The following is a 12,143-nucleotide window of genomic DNA, read 5'->3' on the forward strand; positions in this document are numbered from 1 at the left end:
GCTCTTCTGACTGAGCCAGCCAGGCACCCTAATCTACTTTTTTTAGCATGGATTGAGGAGTAGAATTACAGCTAGGCATCACATCTTGATTTAAAGGGTAGTATAATTTAAATTTTATTTTCTGCCTTATTCCAAATTTCAGTTACCAAAGATAGCTCTGCTATGTGATACATGAAGGCAGTGAATTTGTAGAAAATAGTTAAAATACATCAATTAGTTCAGAACATTTTTACTAGGGAGTTCTTCATAATTTAGAATCACAGACTTTAAGGAAAGCGCCTAGGAGGGCATTTACCCCAATTTTCTGACACATTTCAGCTCATTGGTCAGCTAGCCTATGCTACTGCTGCATGCCTCGCTAATGCATTAACCTGTTGCCACTGTGTAGTCCAGGGGCAAGTTGTGATCTTGGATCAGTACTTCAACATGATGAAATTCCTCGGACAAACATTTCTAAGATCCTTCTTGAATGAAATGAAGTGAGAGCAGTTTTCTCTTTTTTTTTTTTCTTTTTTTTTTTTTTTTAGTGAGAGCAGTTTTCCAAACACTACAAGTTTGACAGTTCTAAAGTGTTTATTGGGCCATTTTATTGGGTCCTTTCTCTTGGCCTCAGTCTCCTTTGACCCAACTATAACCATAGTTTGGAGTTTCTGTTACTTATTTTTTCAGCATTTAGAATTCCTTTTTTAAAAATTATTTATTTATTTATTTATTTCAATGTTTCTTCATACTTGAGAGAGAGAGAGACAGAGCGCGAGCCGGGGAGGGGGGCAGAGAGAGACACACACACACACAGAATCTGAAGCGGGCTCCAGGCTCTGAGTTGTCAGCACAGAGCCTGCCTGACACGGAGCTCAAACTCACCAACTGTGAGATCATGACCTGAGCCGAAGTTGGATGCTTGACTGACTGAGCCACCCAAGTGCCCCAGGATTTAGAATTTCTAAAGGAAGGAAACAGGAAGCAGAACATAAGAAGATGGAGGAGAGCAGTATGAAGGAGATGAAAGAATTTAAGTGTAAAATGTATGAGGACAAAGTAATCAATTGAAAGATAAAGGAACTCCGTTTTTTTGTGCTCCTACTGTGTACAGTAATTAATTACTATGTAGTGCCAGGAGAAACTTGATTGTTGCAACTTGTGTACATTGGACAGCTAAACAAGTGAGAAAATGGCAACTTCATCAGGCCCCGGTAAATAGTATATTATAGTTAATATGCTTAATTAGATTCACCTCAGTAAGAACTATATCCCATTGAATATAGGTTCAATTACCTTTAAGTTTTGTTAGAGTAGGTGTTTGATGAGCCTTCCAGAGGTTTTTATTTGATTACTAACAACCCCAAGTTTCATTGGCTTATGCTACATTTCTTTTTCTTTTTTCTTTTTTTTTAAGTTTATTTATTTTGAGACAGAGTGAGCATGTGCAAGTGGGGGAGGGTCAGAAAGAGGGACAGAGAGAGAATCCCAAGCAGGCCCCGCACTGAAAGCACAGAGCCCGAAGCGGGGTTGGAACCCACAAACTGTGAGATCATGACGTGAACTGAAGTGGGACGCTTAACTGACCGAGACAAATGAGGCACCTCTCTTATGACACATTTCTCACTCAAGTTGCAAGTTAGGTGTGGCCCTGCTCCATGTGTCTCTGTCGTTCTGCAGTTCAGGCTGAGGGAGGACTCCTTCAGTCTCATGGCAGGGGAAAAGAGCAATGATAGAACTGTGTTCAATGACTCCTCAGTATAGAGGAGGATTCTGCCACTCAGAACTGAAATCACTACATTCTGTTGGCCATAGCAAGTCACAGTCCAATGCTGCCATAAACAGGCAGAGGAATTCTCTTCTTCCCATAGGCATTCAGTGTAAGTCACCTGGAAAGGGCAGGGAAGAATATTTCCTTAACTGGGGAGGGTGGGGTGGTGAACATTGGGAACAATAAGGCAATTTATCAATAGCAGTGTGTTGACACCAGTTTGCCAAATAAGCTTTTTTTCCAATAAACTATTAGATAACATGGTGAGTTTTTTCAAAATGCTTTTATGTACCTACTGTGTGCCAGACACATACTTTCTGTCTGCAGTTGACAAACTCTCCTTTTGATGACAAAGGCGGATAGCGAAAAAGATAATCTGCAATAAAGAATATGAACAAAATACTATGGGAGCTACATGGATTCTACTGCACAGGGCTGCCCTGTGCATTGTGAATGGTTTATAGCAGGATACCTGGCCTCTACACACTACATGTCATCAGCACACCTCCTTTCTTGTGACGACCAAAAATGTCTCCAGACATTGACAATGTCTCCTGGGGAGAAAATATCTTGGGCTGAAAATCACCGTGTTAGAGGAACAAGGTGTTTAGTCAGGCTAGGGTGGAATGAGTGAGGAGGAAGTGGTAGAGAACTTCGAGAGGGGAGAGAGATCAGATCATGAAGGGACTTACAGGTCATGGCAAGGCGTAAAAACAGAAGCCATTGGAAGGTGTGATCAGAGAAGTGGCATTATTCAATTTGTAATCTAGGCAAGAAGTGATTGTGTGGCTTGCACTAGGGTGGGAGTACTAAGAAGTGGCCAGATTGTGGATGTATTTTCAAAATTGGATATATCTTGAAATCCTGTTTGATGCCAACAGGATTTGCATCACAGATGGAACATGAGAGAAAGAGGAGTTACTCAAGATTTCTGGCCTAAGCAACTGGTTAGATGAAGTTACCATTTATTGAAAAGAGGTAGGTTTGGCAAAGATCACCAAAAGTTCAGGGGCACCTAGCTGGCTCACTTGGAAGTGTGTGTGACTCTTGATCTCGGGGTCATGAGTTTGAGTCCCATGTTGGGTGTAGAAAGTACTTAAATAAAACAAAAAAAAAAAAAGTGCAAATTTGGACTTAAGTTAAAAATACTCCTTAGGTAAGTGGAGATTTTAAGACAGTGTTTAGCTTCAGGGGAGAGGATGGGTTGGAGATATGAATTTATTGGTTGTTAGGTGGTATTTATTTATTTATTTAAAATTTTAAAATGTTTTATTTCTTTTTGACAGACACACACACACACACACACACACACACACACACACAGCATGAGCGAGGGAGGGGCAGAGAGCGAGGGAGACACAGAATCCAAAGAAGGCTCCAGACTCTGAGCTGTCAGCACAGAGCCCAACGTGTGGTTCGAACTCACAGACTGAGAGATCATGACCTGAGCCGAAGTTGGACACTCAACCAACTGAGCCACCAGGTGCCCCAAGTTGTTAGGTGGTATTTAAATCCATGGGACTGGATGTGATCGAATGAGAAGAGGTTTAGTGCTGGGCCCCAGGCACACCAGTGTTCAGAGATAAAAAGAAGCCAACAGAGGAGACAGAGAACAAACATCCAGGACACAAAGGGTCCATTTGAAGATGGTTGTATTCAATAACTTTATTGCTAATATTTATCCTAAGAGAATAAATGAAATAGTACACAGAGATGAACATATTAGTTTATTGTGGTATTGCTTATGTTCATCAATTAAGTCCAGTTTAATGAAATTATTTTGACTATATAATGCAATGTTATCCTATGGGCAATAAAAGTGATATGTATCTGTACATGGGAACATGAAAAAAAAACTTAATGTTTATCTCATCTAAACAGTTTAGTCCCATTATAATAAAAAGATTTACATGCCTATTAAAGAATGAAAGGACATGTGTCAAGATGTTGATAGTACCGATGATTGGGTATGGGATAATAATATTTAGTTTCTTCATATTTTTCTATAGTTTTTACAATGAGTAATATTACTTTTATAAACAGAAAAGGGGCTACAACAGGAAGAAATCATTGAAAAATATTGCAAGTAGGTAAAAAAAAGCAATTGTACAAATATAAGGAAAAATTTGGTTTATGGGCAGGACATGTGGAATATTTTATATTATATTTATTTTATATTAAATATTTTATTCGGTTTTTTCAATACTTATTTATTTATTTATTTATTTATTTTAGAGAGAGAAAGAGAGCACATATGAGCAGGGGAGAGGGGCAAGAGGAAGAGAGAGAGGGACAGGAAGAATCCTAGGCAGGCTCCATGCTCAGTGCGGAGCCTGACGTAGGGCTTGATCCCACAACCCTGGGATGATAACCTGAGCCAAAATCAAGAGTTGGATGCTTGAGCACAGAGTCACCCAGGTGCCCCAAGACTTAAATATTTTAATTAACTAGAGAGTGGCCAAATATTATGTGGCTACATTAATTGAAGTACGTTGTCCAGAACAAGAGAGATTATAATTTTATGCATTGTATGCTGTTAGACTATATTTCTAGGTGCCATGTTTTGTAAAAACATTGCTATTCTCTAGACAAGGCTTAATTTCTCCATCGGGTTCCTGTATAGAACTAAAACCATATTATATGAGGAGAAGGTAAAAAAAGTTCTGGATATTATGAGCCAAAGAAAAGTCAGTTACAAGAGAAACCACACCTCCTACTTTCAAATATAGTGAAGCGTATGTTGAAGAAATGGGATGAAACCTATCTCAAGTGTTTCTCATAGCATCAGGCAAGGACCACCTATACCAGAATTACCTGGAGTGCATGTTAAAATAGTTGACTTCTGGCCCCAGCTCAGGCCTACAGAGATCAATCAGACCCTGCATTGGGCTCTGTGCTGACAGTGTGGAGTCTGCTTGGGATTCTCTCTGTCCCTTCCCTTCTCACTCTCTACCCCCGCCCCAAATAAATAAATAAATAACATATAAACATTTAAAAAACACAAATAATAGAAACAGTATTTTACTGTATAGTTTCAAAATTTTTAATTATTTTACTTTATTACTTTAGTTATCTAACCTGTAAGATGTTCCAAAATGTATTTTTTGGTGTCTTTAATATTCCTCAAAATATCCAAATCTATAAAATATACATTATAAAATATATATTTATTAATTTGAAGAATGAAGCTAGACATTTTATTGGTTTGATTTGGCTTAGTTGGCAGTGAGGAATTACTTTGTCAATTATGTTAACATACAAAATATATATATTTTATACATTTATATATATGTGTGTGTATATATATATATATATACACACATACATACATAGAGCTCAAGTGTATATATGTATGTGTGTATATATATGTATGTATATCAAGTAATATATGTATGTGTGTGTGTGTGTGTATGTATATATATATATATATATATATACATACACACACATATAGAGCTCAAGCTTTCCTTGAGCTCTAAGGGTGGCCATGTGACAGAGTTCTAGGTAATGAGAAAGTAAAGTTAGCCAGAGGGGCTTCTGGAAAGTTTTTACTTTCCTGATAAGAGGGGACAGCTGAGGGAACTGGTTCTTTGGTTGTTCTTCATGCCTAGAACTTATAATGCTAGAGGTATAGCAGTTATCTTTCCCCATAAAGAGCTACCATACTAAGGATTGATTTTATATTTGCAGTCCTGAGTTTTATTTTGAGCTTTAGATTCAAACTACTGCCTGGTCAACAACTCCTAGTTACCTCACAGGCAGCTCAAACTGAGTGCTTCCAAAATAGTACTTGTCATTATTGATCCCATCTCCCTCTGGTCCTCCTTTAAGTGATCCCCAATGTGGTGAATGGCAGCATCATTTACCCAGTTGGGCAAATCTCTTATTTGGAGATAGCTCTGATACTTCCTCTCCCCATACCCATCAATCAAGTCTTGTTCTTTTCACCTCTAAAATGTTCTTAGAATGGACTCCCTTTTCTCCATTTCTTTGTTATCCTAGTCCAAGCTTATCATCATCTTTCTGGATTAATATTAATAACCCCCAGTTGTCCCTATCTTTAATCTACTCTCTACATATTAGTCTGAATATTTTAAACGATTTTTTTTTTTTAAATAGGCTTCATGCCCAGTGCAGAGTCCAGCACAAGGCTTGAACTCATGACCCTGAGGTCAAGACCTGAGCTGAGATCAAGAGTCAGATGTTTAACTGACCGGGGCACCCAGGTGCCCCATTAGTCTGAGTATTTTATTTTATATCTTTATTTTTTAAATGTTTATTTATTTAAAAAAATTTTTTTTAACGTTTATTTATTTTTGAGACAGAGAGAGACAGAGCATGAACAGGGGAGGGGCAGAGAGAGAGGGAGACACAGAATCTGAAACAGGCTCCAGGGTCTGAGCTGTCAGCACAGAGCCCGACACGGGGCTCGAACTCACGGAGTGTGAGATCATGACCTGAGCCGAAGTCGGACGCCTAACCAACCAAGCCACCCAGGCGCCCCTGTTTATTTTTGACAGAGAGAGAACCACAGCATGAGGGGGGGTGGGGGCGGGGCAGAGATGGAGGGAGACAGAGGATCCGAAGTGGGCTCTGCGCTGACAGTGGGGCTCAAACTCACCAACTTCGAGATCATGACCTGAGCTGAAGTCAGATGCTTAACCAATTGACCCACCCACGCACCTCTAGTGTGAATATTTTAATAAAAACCTGATTGTGTTGCTTACACACTTAAATGCTTTGTATTGCTTTTAGGATCTAGGCCAAAATCTTAACAATGTTTGCAGTACTCTGTTAAGTCTGGCATGGGCCTTCTCTCCCAACTATGTTCTAGTCATACTGGCTTTATTTCTGTTCCTAGAAAGAAGCAAGGAATTTTGTATCAGGAGTTTTGCATATGCTATTCTCTAGCTCTGCACATCACTTCTATTAGTTTTCTATTGCTGCTGAAACAAATTACCACAAATTTATGGCTTAAAACTAAATTTAACAAACATTGTTTTACAGTTTTGTAAGTCAGTAGTCCAACATGGGTTTCATTGGGCTAAATCAAGATGTCAGCAGGGCTGGCTGGGTTCTTTTCTGGAGGCTGAAAGGGAGATTGTTTCCTTGTCTTTTCCATCTTCTGGAGACCACCCACATTTCTTGACTCAAGGTCCACTTCCCTTCATCTTCAAAGTCAGGAATGTTGCATCTCTCCAACATTTCATTTCATTTCAATTCATCATCTATCTTGAAAGGGAGAGAGAGAGAGAGAGAGAGAGAGAGAGAGATCACGAACTGGGGAGGGGCAGAGAGAGGCAGGGAGAGAGAAACCCAACCAGGTTCTGCACTGACAGTGCAGAGCTCAATCTGCATGAGGCTCAATCCCACAAACCCGTGAGATCATGACTTGAGCCCTAATCAAGAGTCAGATGCTTAACCCACTGAGCCACCCAGGAGGCCCTCTCCAACCATTCTCATGTAGTCACAGTCACAGCTCCCTGTGCCCAAAGCTGGGAAAGGTTCTCTAATTTTAAAGTCTCATGTAAAAAATTGAGTCCACAGGAATAGAAAATAATCTGTCTCAAGGTCCTTATCTGGAAAGTCCCTTTTGCCACTTAAGGTACCATATTCACAAATTCTGGGGATTAGGACATAGGCATGTATGGGGGTTGGGGACATTATTTTAACTACCACACTATTTTTCATGACTGCATTTAGGCTACAAATACTTTACGGTGCCTTTAGAGTTTTGTATTTGTTAGATAACCAAATATCTTATGCAGCAACAAGTAGGCAGTTGCTAGCACCGATTCAGCAGCTCAGCAAAGCCACAAGGGACTCAGGCCTTTTCTTTTTCCACTCTGCCATTTTCGGTGCCTTGGCGTTTGCTTTTTGCTCACAGGTTTATTGTTTCAAGATGGCTGCTGTTCTCCAGATTTTCGTAACTATATTCAAGAAAGACAGAAGAGGGAAGAGGGGTGTACCAGATCCTGTCACAGTGCTCTGCCCATATCCTCTACTTCTTATCACTTAAGCATACAGTTGGTGGCCAGACTTCCAACTGCTGGCACCTGCATTTCTATGCCTTCCTGGTTGAGCAAGGAAGCCTGCTTTGCTGCCTGCCCACAACCCCTCCCCTAACAATTAAAGACAGTACATGTAAATACCCAGCTTCCTTGTCCCTTGGGTAGGAGGTTTTGTTTTTTGGGGTGGGTGGAGGGGGGTAGGGTAAGACGATTTTAAGGCACATGTTTTATATTGGTTTGCAGAATTTACCAGGGGGGATTAGGCTTCAGTTACCTTTAGGATTAAGGGGCTTGATAATGAATCTTTTATTGGACACTTACTCTCCCATTTCCTATCTCATTCCTCCACTATCCTACCAATGTTTCTTGGATGCTAACACAATAAAACTATTTTCACTTGTTATTTCAGGGCTTGCTTTGTGGGGAATCCAAACCAAGACAGACCATCATCATCTTTCCTCCTTCTTTCTTTAAAGCAGACAGTTGGTGCCATAGTGGCCAGTTCACAACTAGGAGGTGACAAACCAATGTGTGGAAGGTGAAATGGAAATAAACAACTTGGGTTCATAACCTTGAGCCACTGTACCAGTCCTGACTGGACTGTCTACTGCCATTCTTAATTTAAAAATTGTTTATTTGCAGTCAATGTCCCCATTACAAATAAACAGAAATAAAGTAATAATAAAGGTAAGAGCTGTGAAGGAAATGAACAGAGTATTATAGAATATTCTAGGGGAGGAGAGATATTTTTTGAGATGATGTCGAAGTTGAAACTGTGAGGACACAGCCATTTCAAAATTAAGGCAGCATGTCCTAGGAATAAACAACTTTCACCAAGACCCAGAGCAGAAAAGATTTTATGTTTGAAAGCAGACCAGTGTGGCTGGAATGTAACAAGAGTGAGGTTGGAAACCACAGAGGTTAGGGAAGGCTCAAATAGAGTTTATTCTAAATGCAACAGGAATATTGAAGGGTTTTAGGTAGGGAAGTGTTATAATCCAATTTATTTATAAAAGCAATCACTCTATCAAGTTAAGAACCAAACAGTAGTTTGCTGATCTTATGCACAAAGCATTGGGCTGGGTGCTGTGGAAAGAATAAAATAGCATACTTGCCTCTAATAATGTTCCTAAGTCCCACAAAACAGGGGTAAGTGTGGGTGTGAGGGACAAGAGTAAATTCTGCGGGAACTCTGGCCTCTGACAGTAACAATCAGGCTTCAACGCCAAACTCCAGACAAAATCCTGTATTCAGTAATAACCAGAATGCTACGAAGGGCAAATAATTTCTATGGTAAGATTAGTTTTCCAAAGCTGTTTACGTGAGGCTGGTTTTCAGGTAAGGAGCTAGGAATATACTATGGATATATTACAAAACTCAAGAATTAAAAATTTCATAGATTGTGTAATTTTACTGAAAGCATGATTCTACCACTAGATGGTGACATGTATACGAAGTATTGAAAACAATCTTAGCTGTTGAAGGTGTAGTCATTGCTGATTACTGGTCGGAAAATCCAGATTTATAAGGATTTAGGGGTATTTTAGCAGATTCTGCTTCATCATACTTTTAGAACGTACAACTTTCAAATACATTAAAATGTCTTGTTGATACGGATACTAAATCAGCACAGAAGAATGAAGATTCTAGTTAGGAGGCAGACAACCTTGTTTTTCATGGTCTTTTATGCTTTTCTCTGTTAACAAGCAGTTGAAGTAGATAAAGGGTTGTTGGTAAACTATAGCCCATAGGCCAAATCTGGCCAGTTCCATTTCTGTACGGTTTGCAGGTTAAGAATGGGTTTCTATTTTTAAATAGTTGAAAATATGAAGAGAAAAATAGTATTTTGTGACACATGAAAACATGAATTTCAAATTTCAGTGTAAGTTAAATTTTACTGGAACACAGCCATACTTTTTCCACCACGTACTGTCTATAGCTGCTTTTGTTCTAACAGTTGAGTAGTTGTGATAAGGAAGTTGGCTGGTCTATAAAGCCGAAACTATTTACTATCTGGCTCTTTACAGAAAAAGTGTGTTGAGCATTTAAGTGGTGACTGAAGAGCAATGATCATTTATGACAACAATACTCTAGATTCTCAAAGCATTTTATTATTTTATTTATTTTAGAGAGAATCTTAAGTAGGCTCCAAGTTCAGCACAGAGCCCAACGCCGGGCTCAATCTCACGACCACAAGATCATGACCTGAGCTGCAATCAGGAGTTTCAGAGTAGGAGGCTTAACCGACCGAGCCACCCAGGCGCCCCTGTCCCCTTCTTTTATTAGGAATGGGCAATTCTTTCCAAAAGATCCACTCTGCAGATTTCTGCTCACGTTTCACTGGCAAGGACCCAAACATAGGTTCAGCCCTACCATGACTGTTTTAACCCGTAACAAGTACTCCTTGGGGCTTTCCTTCCAGAGACCAGAGTCTCTAGCTGCCACCTGAAAAACAGAACAAAATTTGGGTTTGGCAAGTTTCCTTGTGGGCAGGTAAAAAGGGTGGGTGGGAATGGATGCTGGCTGGTCCATGTCTGCTACGGATGCCAAAAGTCAACTGTGCAGAAACCTGAGTTTTAAAGATGGGAAGAAGGGGAGAGGATGGCAGAATCTCTCTACAGCTCGGAAATCTCACCTGCTCATATGGAGCAGTGTAAAACAGGTGGGCAGAAACTTTATAAGAACACTGGCAAGGTGGTCCTGGCATGGAACGACGGTGGGACCCAACCTCGACACAACCTTTAAACCAATTACTAGTCTTAATAGCTGCTTGGGTGACACAGTTCTAAGATTACGTACACGCCCTTTCGGTCTCTTCAGTCACATCTCTATAAAACGTACTGGGTATGGAAATCAAGGAGGACGTATTAAGGGCTGGTGTGAGGAAAATTTTCCTAATGCTAACTAGTTAACACTACCAACTTGAGCGGAGTGTCCCCTTTCCTTCCGGTTCTTCATTCTCCGTTTCCCATCTTAATACCCTGGCGATCTGCTCTTCGCAGAGAGGAATGTGCTATTTCAGGTGAAGAGTTGTAGAGTGGCAGGCAATTGGTGCGGGGCCCTCTCGCGTACAAGGGAGGCGATGCCATGTGAACGCTCCTCACTCCGCCATTTCTAGTCACGTCAAGGTGTCTTACTGCTCGAGGACGGATGAGCCTTACAGAATCGAGGGTAGTACGATCGACACGCATGCAGGTTACGCCGCCCCTGGGCTGTTCCATTCTCACAAAGCCCCGCGGGGAGAGGGCCGTGTGCCCCAACTTGGGCTGCGGCGTCGCTTCGGCCCGGCTTCTCCGTGAACCCCCTGCCTCCCCCACCCCCCAAAAACCTGAGCGCTGGGAGGGAGGAATCGACATCAACCCCCCCACCCCCCGTCGTGGGCCCGGAGGAAAAATGGCGAACCGCAAGGGCGGGGAACAGGGCGGCGCGAGTGACCCGGCGCTCGCCGGGACCTCGCAGCGCGCGGAGTGGGCCGCTGTGGGCGACGCCGCGCAACCGCGAGCCGCTCGGTGCCTCCGCCATCTTCCCCTACTCACTCGGACTCCCCCCGCGGCCGCGCTGGCTTCGTGTTTCCCTTCCGGCCGCTGACAGAGATCCGGGCTGGGCGGGGTGGGCGAACGCGCCGAGGGGGTGGACCGAGGGCGGGGAGGCCAGACGGAAGAGGAAAGGGAGGGCGGCGAGCCGGCCGCGGCGGGGTGTGGAGCGTGCGGCGTGTGTGCGGAGGGAGAGGTGGGAGGGCGGGAGGCGAAGCGAGGGAAGGAGGCGGAGGAATGAGAGCGCGAGGCGTTTCTCGTCGGCTCCTTCGCTCGGGCGGAAAGAGCCGAGCGCAGCCCGAACGCTCTATTAAAATGGCGGCGGCGTCAGCGGTGGCCGCGGCGTCTGGTCGGTGAAGTGACTCTGCTGCTTCTCTCCCCACCCGCCCCCTCCCTCCCTCTCCCCTCCCCCCGTCCTTCCCCCCCCTTCCCCGCCGCCGGCGCCTCCGCGCCCCTCCGGCCTGCGCACCTCCCCTCGCCCCCCTCCTCTCCCCCGCCCGCTCCGGGGACCGCCGGCCCCCTCCCCCATACTCCTGCTCTCCGCCCCGTCCCCGCCGCCGCCCGCCCTCGTCGCCTCCCCGCCCCGCCGGCCGGCCGGCCCCCTCCTCCGCCTCTCTCCCCTCCCCCCCGCCGGTCGTGATCAGTCACTGCGATCCGAAGCGGGGGAGGGGGGGGGCGGCGGCCGAACGATGTGCGAGAACTGCGCAGACCTGGTGGAGGTGTTAAATGAAAGTAAGTAGCCGCGGCGGCGGCCTGTGGGGGTGCACGGTTTGGGGGCCCCGCGCAGCTCCCCGGGCTGCCGCGGCCTGCGGGAGGCGACGGCCGAGCCAGGCGGCGTGCCGGCCTAGC

General features: G+C 43.6%; 1 protein-coding gene and 1 long non-coding RNA gene across 4 annotated transcripts in view; one reads left to right on the top strand and one right to left on the bottom strand.

Moving 5' to 3' along the window:
- Nucleotides 1-6,434: 6,434 nt before the first annotated feature.
- LOC121016243 (uncharacterized) lies at nt 6,435-11,666 on the bottom strand. 2 transcript variants are annotated; one of them, XR_005784174.1, is made up of 2 exons: nt 11,298-11,666; nt 6,435-6,978 (listed from the first exon to the last, which is right to left on the bottom strand). It is a non-coding gene; the product is annotated as an uncharacterized LOC121016243 (long non-coding RNA). The 2 variants fall into 2 exon arrangements; XR_005784175.1 differs by lacking the exon at nt 6,435-6,978 and adding an exon at nt 10,025-10,206.
- USP34 (ubiquitin specific peptidase 34) overlaps nt 11,661-12,143 on the top strand; it is a 250,839-nt gene continuing 250,356 nt past the window's right edge. The window contains exon 1 of one of the 2 annotated variants that reach the window (XM_040453637.1): nt 11,661-12,026. In XM_040453637.1, the coding sequence (XP_040309571.1) occupies nt 11,984-12,026 (43 nt within the window). In that variant the 5' untranslated portion in view covers nt 11,661-11,983. The remainder of the gene's footprint in view (nt 12,027-12,143) is intronic. The other variant, XM_040453636.1, reaches the window with a different exon arrangement.

This window comes from Herpailurus yagouaroundi, unplaced genomic scaffold (genome assembly GCF_014898765.1).
Source record: "Herpailurus yagouaroundi ecotype Mexico unplaced genomic scaffold, PumYag 210, whole genome shotgun sequence".
In the NCBI taxonomy this organism is placed as follows: domain Eukaryota; kingdom Metazoa; phylum Chordata; class Mammalia; order Carnivora; family Felidae; genus Herpailurus; species Herpailurus yagouaroundi.